The sequence below is a fragment of the Bos taurus genome, chromosome 2 (assembly GCF_002263795.3).
Source record: "Bos taurus isolate L1 Dominette 01449 registration number 42190680 breed Hereford chromosome 2, ARS-UCD2.0, whole genome shotgun sequence".
Taxonomy (NCBI): domain Eukaryota; kingdom Metazoa; phylum Chordata; class Mammalia; order Artiodactyla; family Bovidae; genus Bos; species Bos taurus.
Window position 1 is genome coordinate 24,050,631 of NC_037329.1, and position 13,111 is coordinate 24,063,741.

Sequence of the window (13,111 nt, forward strand, 5' to 3'; positions counted from 1 at the left end):
TGAACAACAAAAATAAACATGGAAGAAGAAAAAAAAGACTAAAAGTTCTCCTAAGATCAGCAAAAGAAAAAGATACCAGTTCTATTCAGCACTGTACTAGAGGTTCTAGACACACCAATTAGGCAAAGAAAAAAAAATCAGATTGGAAAGGAAGAAGTAAAATTATCTCCATTTGTAGATGACATGATCTTGTGTAGAGAAAATCCTAAAGCGGTCACAAAAAATATTATAAGAACTTATAAATGACTTTGGCAAGGTTGCAAGATACAAGATCAATACACAAAAATCACTTATATTCTTATATACTGGCAATATATAATTCAAAAATTAAATTAAGAAAACAATTCCACTTAAAAAGCCCCGAAAAGAATGAAATATCTAAGTACAAACTTAATAGATGAAGTGTAAGACTTGTGCACTGAAAGTCAGAAAACATTGCTTGAAAAAAGATTTAAATAAGTGTAAAGAAATCCTGTTGTTCACAAACTGGAAGACTTACTTGATTTAAACAATGAATTTGATCCCCATAAAAACTCAAGCTGATGTTTCTTTGCAGAAACTAACACACTGATACCTAAAATTCTTATGAAAATGCGTGGAACCCACAATAGCCAAAAAACGTTGAAAGAGAACAACAAAGTTTGAAATTTGCCAATTTCAAAATTTACAACCAAGAAATAATAATCAAAATGTTCCTAAGGAGAGATATGCAGACCAATGGAATAGAATTGAGAATCTAGAAATAAACCTATACATTTACAAGCAATTAAATTTTGACAATGATGACAAGAAAATTCGAATGTGAAAAAATAGTCTTTTTACAAATGGTACTGGGACAACCAGATTATCTACAGGCAAAAGAATGAAACTGGATTCTCTACTTCAAATCATTTACAAAAATTACCTCAAAATGGATCAAAGACCTAAATGTAAGAACTGAAACTTTAAAACTCTTAGAAACAAAGGCATATATTATTGTGACTTTTGAATTAGGCAATGGCTTCCTGCATGTGACACTAAAAGCACAAGCAATAAATGAAAAAAAACAGAATAATTAAAATTCTTCAAAATTAAAATCTTTGTGTTTCAAAGAACACTCAAGAAAGTGAAAAGGTAAGCCACAGAATGGGAGAACACTGGCAAATCATATATCTCATCAGGGACTAGTATCAAGAATAGAAAATAAACAAATGGAGAAAACTCTTACAATTCAACAATAAAAAGACAACCTACTTAAAAACTGAGCAAAGGATCTTAATTGACACTTAAAAAAAAATACCATGAAATATTAGAATGGCTATCATCTAATAGAATGGCTATAATCAAAAAGACTGACAATAACAAATGTTGGTAAGGATGTGGAAATATTGCTATCTTCACTCATTACTGATGGAAATGTAAAATGGTACAGTCACTTTTAGAATAAGTTTGGTATTCCTCAGAAGTTAAACAGAGTTACCTATAGACAATTCAGCTTTTAGGTATATACATAAGAGACCCGAAAACCAATGTTCACTTATACACAAATGGCAGCATTATTTATAATAACAACAACAACAAAAAATGAATGGCTACATGCTATAACATTATATTGAGTGAAAGAAGTCAGTCACAAAAGACTACATATTGTATGACTGAATTTTTATGAAGTGTCCAAAATAGGGAAGTCCATACAAAGAAAGTGGATTAGTGGTTGCCAAAGGGTGGGGAGAGGGAGTAATGAGGAGTGACTGTTAAAGAGCACTAGTTTTTTTCTTGGGATTGAGAAAAATGTTCTGAAATTAAACAGTGGTATGGTTACACAACCTTGTGAACACACTAAAAACCACTGAATTGTGTATTTAAAAAAAAGCACTAGATATCTTCAAAGTCTCTGAAAGATGATTATTTCTAGTCTGGAATTCCACGTATGGACTTAAATACTGGGAAAATGGCAACTGAGGCTAGGCAACTCAGAGGGGAGATGCTCTAAGAGAGCTAACTCCTAAGCTACCATAACCAAAAGCCAATATTTGCTGTTAAAAAAATTTTAATTTCATAAACAGCAATATTAGACAATGTCTTTCAACTACAGCAATATGAAAAGAAATAACAAAAAGACTGTCTCTGAGTAGTGACCTACAAGTGGCAAGGAACTGACATATTTCATTTTCATCTCTCTGCATTTATTAATTCAATACAAAATTTTAAATGATTATTTAAAAAAGAGAAACATCATCATACTCTAAGAAACTGAGCTATCTAAGAAAAATGTAGTAGAAAAGGCTTGGGACTAGAGTCAATGAACATGAATTTGAACAAACTCAGGGAGATTATGGAGGATAAAGGAGCCTGGCGTGCAGGAGTCCATGGCATCACAAAGAGTTGGACGACTCAGAAACTTAACAGGGGTCAAAGGACTGACATCCTGTCCTGTGTCATTTATTGGCTATTTAATAATGAGCTAATCACTGTGTCTAGTTTCTGTAAAATTGAGAATAAAATTACCTTTGCCCCTTACTGAAGAGCTGTTAGGAAAATCAAATGAAACACTTAAAAGCAGATTTTAAAACATGGTTTAAAAAGGAGAAATTATGTACTATCTACATAATACTGTAAATACCCAAATATTTTAGATTTTACTTATCAAAGTAGATATCAAACTAGACAGACATGATTCTACAAAACTGTCTGTCTCCAGGGTTTACTTTAACCTGAATCATCTGGATGAAGGGTCAGAACAGAAACAGATTCACGGGAAAATTTCATAACCTGCCAGATAAATGAAATGATGTGCTTATTATCTAGAAGGAACAGGATTTCTTTCTTTCTAAGAATAAATTATGTCTTCTGGAAAACATGTACATGTCTGTACATTAGTTTTTAAAAATTTAAAAAAACAGCACTTACCTTCACAGTCAAATCCTCTTTACCCAGTGTGACATGGACCTGAATAGGCGGATAAACACCTTTGTCAGCATGATGCTCCATCGTTGCTCTCATTGCATTCTGAAATACATAAGGGTTATGTTAAAGATACAACTTTAAAGAAGGAGAGAAATTAAGTACAATTTTCAAGTATATATGCACTCCTTGATATTTTTAAAAATTTTAATGAAAACATGCCTAAGAATTGTAATTCATAACTAAATTTAAAGAACTACTTCTAAAAAATAAGTCAGTTTTGGAGGACTTGGTAGGTAAAAATCCCAACTAAATTCTGAATATTTTCTAAAATCAGAATCTCAACATTTTTAACCAGCTTTATATGAAAGCAGAAAATTCTACCCAAATATTTTTATAATTTGGGAGACAATGGGCAAATCTTATTTTTGAAAACAGTCTCATCTCTATTTTAAAGAACCATTTTAATTGTCATAAACTGCTGTCATAATTGCATAAATTAAGAAAAAGCGATTTTTTCATTTAGTACTAATAGCAAGTCTTATTATGATGTAGAAATAAATCTAATTTCTACTAATTGGAAACCAGAATATTTATTTACACAGTAAAACAGTTTTGACCAATTTCTAAAGGACACAGGGTACACGATGTCAACAGAGCATAAGCACTAAGCAATAACACGACATGTAGCGTTGAAGCAGGAACTGCCAAGACTAGATACAGTTTAAAAGGCAAAAGGCTGGACTGCACTTGGAGTGTGTAGCCCTGGAACACCAATCAGGACAGAGTCTCCCGAGGAAGAGATTCTGTCATCTCTACCGAAGGCCATTTAAGATCAGGTTTCAGATGGAAGCCATTATTACTGATATGATATAAAGTCTGTTACATAATATGGTAATGTTTCTTTTATTAAGCATCATAGGGAATGAGATCTTTAGGTGACTGAAATTTCAAGGAAAAAATTACTTTTAATCCTTTAAGTGCAAATCATTTATTCATTTAACCACTTTGGTAGAAAGATTTTTGTAAAATATTAGATACATTCTTGCTGTCTTAGAACCAAGAACATTTTTCAATCTTTGTTATTCTAAGACAGTCAGCCAGTTTTTCTATGTTTCAGTGTATTTTTCTTTTTTCATGATCAGGCTGAAAGCCACCTCGTCTCTCTTCCACCTGCTCCTGGCTGAAGACATGGTAACCACACTGAGAGAGACTACAGGCTTGATGTGGGGTAATATTTTCAGCCCCATGGACCCATACTCCTCATCACACACTTTCCTGTCTACCAGCAACTGTCTTTGGTATGGTGCTGAGAAAAAAATGTACTCTCAACATTACGAGCACAATTGTATTTAGTTTTCAAATTTTGTTGTAAAGAGCAAATATAACAGCAGAAGTCACATAAGTCAATGTAAGTGACTTTCTCCAAAAAAATGCATACAACAATGTGTATGACAGTGGGACTGTGGTCCTTTAGGGGTGGAGAATCATTCTTCTAAACATTTTGCTTTATAAAACTACAAATAAAATTGTATCAAACACGTATAACGTGCTGCCATTGTATAAGACATTTAGGATATTATTCTCAATCTTCGTAACAACCTGGATAATAATAATATCCTTGTTTGACAGAGGAGGAAACTGAGGCTTGGGGTTGAGAGACTTGCACAAGGTCACACACATCTTAGGTGGCAGAACTGGAATTCAAATCCAGGTCTTTCTGAGCCCCAGGTCTGAGCTTACCACTACACTGAGGGCATCAGTGTTGACCAACAGCTTATCTGCACTGATGTGCCATGAAACACCAAAGGGCATCTTTTAATGAAACTGAGGAAAACCTGGTAGAGTATTTAAACTTTCAAAGCAGATTCCTAACCTTAGGAAAGGACTGATAAAGGTGATGTAATACTATGTTACAAACCTTGAAAAGTTCAAACACCATGTGATAGAGGTGGGATGGTACATAAACCACTTGTATTGGCTGTCCTGGTGATTTTGCTACAGAGCAGAAGAGAAAAATATGAAAGTACAGAGAGATGTGCTTAAAGCATTTTAAAGAATATATTGTGTAGTGCTGAAAAGAAAACATTTACTATGGAGGATAGTACTACTGGGGGGAGAAGGGCTACACCAGTTTTTTACTGTATCTGTGTTTGAATGCCAGGCTCACACAATTTATACCTGCCTGTGACAACATGAGTCCTGCAGTCACTCTTGCAATCCTGCATAACCATCTACCAACCCATCTTCCCATTCTTGTCTATGATGGTTGAGTCTGTTTAAGACACTCAGTCTTACGGTCAGAATTTTTTCCTTCCAAAAAGAAGTGTTAAAGTCTTTAAATTCCATGGTCCAACTCACATAAATACATTCTTTCTTTAAAAAGCCATTTTTTAATTGTTTCACCCAGGTGGGATGCTTTGTTTTATTTTGGGCATTTCTGTGCATATAGATTCAAATAAAAACTTTGAGCTAGCATTGACTTATCAAGGGCCACTAATTCTACATTCAAACATGTAAGAGGAGCCTAGCTGGGGGTAGAGAACAGATAATAAGCAAACCAGAACTTTCAGTAAAGGAGTAAGAGTCGCCATACCTCAGAATTCTCATTCAGCCAATAAGCTAGACTCTCCAATGAATAAACTGGCTCTGGGAAACACAGATGGTACATCTGGAAACTGCCCACAGCAGTTCAGGTTCCCAAACTGTCACTTGTGCCTTGTGGTTCTTATTCACTGAATGTACTATTATGGCTTTAGAAAAACCAGGCAACTCTATTTTCAATGGGGCAACTTCTTCCACTGCCCTCCCACTCTAAGGTCCAGAATACAACTCAGCAGAAGCCTATTTAATTTTATGCTTCTTACAGAGTCATTCTAACTGAGGTAATGTCTCCCTCTGTCAAACTACCCTACCTCCAGGGAAGACAGAGAGAGACTCATCAATCTCCTTCCGAGGCATCTAAACCTTTTGTGTCCAAAAGAAGACCATCAGAAATAATCAGAGTCTCCAACAGATGGACATCTTTCTTTCTTCTTTCACATCTCCAGTCTTTACTTCCTCGACAATAAAAAATTGGTTTGAAACTCAGGAAGTAGAAATCTTAAAGGGTAAACCTTACATTCAGTTCAGTTCAGTTCAGTCGCTCAGTCGTGTCCGACTCTTCGCGACCCCATGAAGTACATATAAAAGTCAGATGTAATTTTCTTGAAAGCATTAGTCGCTCAGTCGTGTCTGACTCTTTGCGACCCCATGGACTGTAGCCCACCAGGCTCAGGCTCCTCTGTCCATGGAATTCTCCAGGCAAGACTACTGGAGTGGGTAAGCCATTCCCTTCTCCAAGGGGTCTTCCCGACCCAGGGATCAAACCCAGGTCTCCTGCATTGCAGGCAGATTCTTTACCATCTGAGCCACCAGAGGAGGATCACTTTTTTCTGTGACTAACCAGGAAATAAAAAATATGCAAAGAATCAATATTATCAATTAAAATAATGAAAATGGGAAAGAAAAAGGCAAAATGTCTTTCAGAAAAAATCCAACTAAATTAAAAAATATACATATATACGTACAAACACATAAATACAAATATTTTTAACATGATTTCTCTCCCTCAGCTTTCATATCCAATAAACAAGTTGTTTTATATTAAAACACATCTAACTTATCATTCCTTCTCAGGTAATCATAACACTAATCATTTAGGAAAAGGCATCAGGCTTACCATTTAGTTCTTCAAGTTCTAGTTCGGGAGAGTTAATATAATACAAATCACACAGACGCCTAGCATTTTCATAGCCATCTAGTGTGAATCAAAACAAAAAAGTCATTAAATAAATTTACTTCTGCTTCATGAAGATGGCAATAATATATAGACAAATGAAATTTTAAAGCTTTCTACAGAAAAAAATATACTTTAATAATCTTAGTTTGGGGACGGTCTTTTTAAAGTATGACATGACAAAGCCTAAGGCCGTATAAAGCAAAAAGTGACAGATATGATTACCAAAAAATTTTCAAATATCTGTATGGAAAAAGAAACCATAAACAAAGTAAAAAGAAAACCAGCAGATTGAAGAAAATATTTACAATACATGTAAATAAAATTTAGAGTTGGTAAGGGTTTAGGGAATACTCACTTTCATTCATTGTTTGATACATTTTTGGAGTTATAAAATTTTAAATACATTTAAAATATTTTTAATTCTAGAAACCCTGCCTTCTAAAATACTAGCAAAAGTCAGCACATATATAAGGATGTCTACTGCAATATTGTTGGTGATAGAAACAACAGAAATATGCATCAATAGGAGTACGGATTAATACAGTCTGATACATCCCTAACAGTCATTCAAAGACCTGGTGTATACCCACGTGTACTATACATGGCACGATGTTTGTAAATTTATAGAAAAACATACACAAACTACCCCATGTTCCAAAAACAGCAATGTAAGACCAACAATTATGTGCGTGCACAAGCATATATGGTTCAAACAGAAAAAGCTGTGGCAAGATACAAGCCAAACTATTATGAATTATTAGAAAGGAGGGAATAAGGAAATATTTTGAAGTCAAATAGATACTCTTATAATATCTTCACCTTTTGCCTAATAAAGCACGGCATCAACAAAACATTCATCCTATACATAGTGCACAATTAGCATTATAAAGGCATTTTCAAACCTATGCATGGGTTATATCATTCTATCTCATGATTCAAATAACTGTTTTAATAGCACTCAACAGTTCTGAATTGGCATTCTTCCTGAAAGGAGAAACGCATTTACCTTTAATAACTTCAACCACACTGCAGTTGGGATTTATACTTCCGACGTGTTTCCGATGAGATAGGCTTCCTTTGCCTTTTCCACCAAATAATAAAGCTATAAAAAATTAAAAAACAAATAAAATATGCTAAAATACATAATGCCGCTGTCTGGATTTGAATACTGTTTCTCTAATTGGTATCAAACAGTAGAACAAGTATTTTCCTTAAAACATAAACATTCTACATAACGTTAAACATAAATTTAAAAACCTCCTTTCAATGGCAGTCTATTTGCTTTCCTTAATACAAAAAAAAAGTAAAAGTAAATATTCTCCCTAAAAGGAAGTTTTCTAAATAAATGTAAAATGTACCAACACAGATTATTTAGCTTCTTCTCTTGACTTCCAGACACTTACAGTGCTGATTAAGTAACATTCTAATTGAAATTCGACTCATGTAGAAACGATCCAAAAAATACTGAACATTCTGGCTGGTGACAGGATCCACCCCGAAGCTCTCCTTGTATTCAACCACACCTTCAGCCATTGTGGGTATCACGTCATTGTGTCGGTTCCTGATCCGTATCACAGTGTCTGTAAAGCTAAACAAACCTGTCTGTCAAAACAGCCAAATATTTTGGCAAGTGAATGTGATACTAAAATCTAAATTTAGCCAATTATACTAGACAAGAAATGCCTAATTCAGTAAAAGAAGCATCAAGGCATGTTTTCTTACACTTATTTAAGTATATTTCAGATAATAAAATATACCATCTCTATAGAGATGTTAGTTCAGTTCAGTTGCTCAGTCGTGTCCGACTCTTTGTGACCCCATGAATTACAGCACGCCAGGCCTCCCTGTCCATCACCACCTCCCAGAGCTCACGAATATTCATGTCTATCGAGTCGGTGATGCCATCCAGCCATCTCATCCTCTGTCGTCCCCTTCTCCTGCCCCCAGTCCCTCCCAGCATCAGGGTCTTTTCCAATGAATCAACTCTTCGCATGAGGTGGCCAAAGTACTGGAGTTTCAGCTTCAGCATCAGTCCTTCCAATGAACACCCGGGACTGATCTCCTTGAGGATGGACTGGTTGGATCTCCTTGCAGTCCAAGGGACTCTCAAGAGTCTTCTCCAACACCACAGTTCAAAAGCATCAATTCTTCGGCACTCAGCTTTCTTCACAGTCCAACTCTCACATCCATACATGACCACAGGAAAAACCATAGCCTTGACCAGACAGACCTTTGTTGGCAAAGTAATATCTCTGCTTTTGAATATGCTATCTAGGTTGGTTGTAACTTTCCTTCCAAGGAGTAAGCGTCTTTTCATTTCATGGCTGCAGTCACCATCTACAGTGATTTTGGAGCCCAAAAAAATAAAGTCTGACACTGTTTCCACTGTTTCCCCATCTATTTCCCATGAAGTGATGGGACCAGATGCCATGATCTTCGTTTTCTGAATGTTGAGCTTTAAGCCAACTTTTTCCACTCTCCTCTTTCACTTTCATCAAGAGGCTTTTGAGTTCCTCTTCATTTTCTGCCATAAGGGTGGTGTCATCTGCATATCTGAGGTTATTGATATTTCTCCAGGCAATCTTGATTCCAGCTTGTGCTTCCTCCAGTCCAGCGTTTCTCATGATGTACTCTGCATAGAAGTTAAATAAGCAGGGTGACAATATACAGCCTTGACAAACTCCTTTTCCTATTTGGAACCAGTCTGTTGTTCCATGTCCAGTTCTAACTGTTGCTTCCTGACCTGCATATAGGTTTCTCAAGAGGCAGGTCAGGTGGTCTGGTATTCCCATTTCTTTCAGAATTTTCCATAGTTTATTGTGATCCACACAGTCAAAGGCTTTGGCATAGTCAATAAAGCAGAAATAGATGTTTTTCTGGAACTCTCTTGCTTTTTCTATGATCCAGCAGATATTGGCAATTTGATCTCTGGTTCCTCTGCCTTTTCTAAAACCAGCTTGAACATCTGGAAGTTCACGGTTCACATATTGCTGAAGCCTGGCCTGGAGAATTTTGAGCATTACTTTACTAGCATGTGAGATGAGTGCAATTGTGTGGTAGTTTGAGCATTCTTTGGCATTGCCTTTCTTTGGGATTGAAATGAAAACTGACCTTTCCCAGTCCTGTGGTCACTGCTGAGTTTTCCAAATTTGCTGGCATATTGAGTATGCACTTTCATAGCATCATCTTTCAGGATTTGGAATAGCTCAACTGGAATTCCATCACCTCCACTAGCTTTGTTCGTAGTGATGCTTTCTAAGGCCCACTTGACTTCACATTCCAGGATGTCTGGCTCTAGGTCAGTGATCACATCATCGTGATTATCTGGGTCATGAAGATCTTTCTTGTACAGTTCTTCTGTGTATTCTTGCCACCTCTTCTTAATATCTTCTGCTTCTGTTAGGTCCATACCATTTCTGTCTTTTATCGAGCCCATCTTTGCATGAAATGTTCCCTCAGTATCTCTAATTTTCTTGAAAAGATCTCTAGTCTTTCCCATTCTGTTGTTTTCCTCTATTTCTTTGCATTGATCTCTGAGGAAGGCTTTCTTATCTCTCCTTGCTATTTTTTGGAACTGTGCATTCCGATGCTTATATCTTTCTTTTTCTCCTTTGCTTTTCGCTTCTCTTCTTTTCACAGCTATTTGTAAGGCCTCCTCAGACAGTCATTTTGCTTTTTTGCATTTCTTTTCCATGGGGATGTTAAGAAACTCCAAAACAAAAAAAAAAACTTGTAAAATGTAATTATTTTCTTGGAACTCCTAAAAGTAAGGCTGCCACAAAACACAATCCTACAAATGTGAAGGGTTTTCTTTAACTATCATCAACTAAGATTATTTCAACACCTGCTATGAGGATGGGATCCAGGCACAGCCAGCATAAGAGAAGACAGAGCACTTGCTTCTAGAGAACACATGCTCTGTAAGGAATGAAGATGAATGAGCCAATAAAGGCTGTGTGTTTTGGAACCATTTCCCAGGTTCAAGAGAGAAAGGGCCACTAAGAAAAGTAGAAAGGAATTCTAATTCCATTCTATGAGTTTAAAAAAATGGGAGAAAAAAAGGTGAATGTGTGTTCATAGAAAAATCTTCAAGCCATCCAGCTTTTCTATTTCTGTCATTTGAAGACACTACTGCATGGCTTTGCCAACAGACATCCATCTAGTCAAAACTATGGTTTTTCCAGTAGTCATGTATGGATGTGAGACCTGGACCATAAAGAAAGCTGAGCGCTGAAGAACTGATGCTTTTGAACTGTGGTGTTGGAGAAGACTCTTGAGAGAGTCCCTTGGACTGCAAGGATATCTGGCCAGTCCATCCTAAAGGAAATCAGTCCTGACTATTCTTTGGAAGGACTGATGCTAAAGCTGAAGCTCCAATACTTTGGCCACCTGATGCAAAGAAATAACTCACTGGAAAAGACCCTGATGCTGGGAAAGACTGAAGACAGGAAGAGAAGGGGATGACAGAGGATAAGATGGTTGGATGGCATCACTGACTCAATGGACATGAGTTTGAGCAAGCTCTGGGAGTTGGTGATAAACAGAGAAGCCTGGTGTGCTGCAGTCCATGGAGTCACAAAGAGTCGGACACAACCCAGTGACTAAAGTGCACTGAACTGCATGGCTAATTTAAAGAAGTAAATAAAAGAGGAAAGAAGTCTTAGTTGTGAAGTAACAAAATCTACCTTGTAATACAGCCATCAGAACTCACACTTCCAAATGACTGCTTCCTCATTCAAAGTCTTCAGAGACATCATCTTGACTACTATTAACCTATTCCAATGATGCTCTCATTGCTCAAAATATTTTTGGAATTCCTAGTTTATGATTAGTTTCAAAACCAAACTGTTAATCCAAAATACAAACAACAAACTCCTTGAAAACAATTCATCATTTCTATTTACTTCTTAATCATTTATTTCACATCTCTCTTTTTTTGTCAAAACCAAAGTAGTATTATTTTGCCTGGCTGCTCACGATATTTTTTTAAAATTCAGGTCTGAATGACTATTTTCCGAAGGTTTTTCAGCATAAGGTTTACTTTTAAGTTAGACTGGATGGGTCTAAATCCATTTGCTGTCCATGTGAGCCTAATGCTATTTTAAGACTTTTTGTCCACAGATAGCATCTCTTTTTGCACAGATAGTATTATTTCAGTAGAGTCATTTTAAAGAGTAAGTGACATCATCTGTGTAAATTTTGCTGCATACCTACGCAAATTCTTGGTGTTATTTTCAAACCAAAATCATGTTTAAAAAGTGAAATGTTGCTACCACCTTTAAAGACAGTAAAAAAAAAATGTGTAATGGACTTGGAGGACAACAACAGAAACAGTCTTTAAGTTCTGAGTAACATTCACTGGAATAAGCAGGTAACTTGCCTTAGGGGATTACGAGGTTTATTAGTCCTGGTATGTTGATTATTAATAGGTCACATTACTTACATTGTCTCGCAGACCACAGTTCATAAACTAGAGACAAGTTTCTGTCTTGCAGGCCTTCAGTGTTTGTTGAAGGTTTAGTTTCCAATCTTTCAAAATTAGGAAATCTAACTTAAAAAACAAAAATAACTAGACTTGCAGCTTTTCTTATACCCGCCCCCCAACACACACACATATCATATGATCTGGGCAGTGTTTCTGCTCGGCAATGGTCAGTAGAGCTGAAAGGCTGTCCTTTAGAAGCAAGTGCTCATTACCAAGTCTTTACCAGTCTCCTACCATCCAAGTGGCCCTGAGACCACATCAACATCAGATCACCAGATTTGAACTGCATCTTTCTTTACACTAGAGTGAAGAGAAACATGAAGTTCTTCTTATGCCCAGTCCAATTTCTGAATTTATGTTACCTGGCTGGCCTGTATGGACTGTGACAAGAAACATATACCATCATATGTTCTAAAGCAGTGAAAAACCAAAAGTTAATCAATTTCCCTAAAATGATCCAATAGCAATACATTTACATTTTTATATGATGTTCAAAGAGTATATGACGATGTTTTATATGATGTTCAAATAAGGCAAAACAACTGTACTTACTCATAAATAGTTTTAGCATCTTCAGCACTTTTGTCCTTAAACTCAAGAAGCTCTTGAAGACTCTGGATATACCTAAAATGTAAATCAACCCCTTGTAAGACTGTTCTTTTACATTTTGAAAGTCTAATATTGTGAAAATGATCAAGAGGCATTTTAAACATTTCTTTACTGTTAATTAATTTTTAGCAAATTATGGTTGAAGTGGGATTTGTATACCCATTCACATTCAAGCAAAGTCCCTGCCAGTAATTAGAAGGTACATTTTCTCCTAAAAGCTTAGGTTAAATTTGATTTAAGAATTTCCTACTTTTTTTAAAGTTCTCTACTCAAAGTAGTTTTTATATTTCTTAAAATTACCACTGTACATCACAGTATAAATATACTGATGGTCATGGGAACTGAGTCTGTCA

General features: G+C 36.0%; 1 protein-coding gene across 3 annotated transcripts in view; it reads right to left on the reverse strand.

Annotated features, from left to right (window-relative positions):
• The window catches only part of PDK1 (pyruvate dehydrogenase kinase 1), a 42,272-nt gene that overhangs the window by 23,981 nt on the left and 5,180 nt on the right, over nt 1-13,111 (reverse strand). For 2 of the 3 annotated variants that reach the window (XR_009490589.1, NM_001205957.1), the window contains exons 3-8: nt 12,702-12,773; nt 8,068-8,252; nt 7,671-7,766; nt 6,605-6,682; nt 4,805-4,881; nt 2,890-2,988 (exon numbers count right to left, since the gene is read on the reverse strand). Coding sequence is in view for 2 of the 3 variants with exons in the window: in NM_001205957.1 (NP_001192886.1) it covers nt 2,890-2,988; nt 4,805-4,881; nt 6,605-6,682; nt 7,671-7,766; nt 8,068-8,252; nt 12,702-12,773 (607 nt within the window). In the remaining variant the exon portion in view is untranslated. The remainder of the gene's footprint in view (nt 1-2,889; nt 2,989-4,804; nt 4,882-6,604; nt 6,683-7,670; nt 7,767-8,067; nt 8,253-12,701; nt 12,774-13,111) is intronic. The other variant, XM_024975305.2, reaches the window with a different exon arrangement.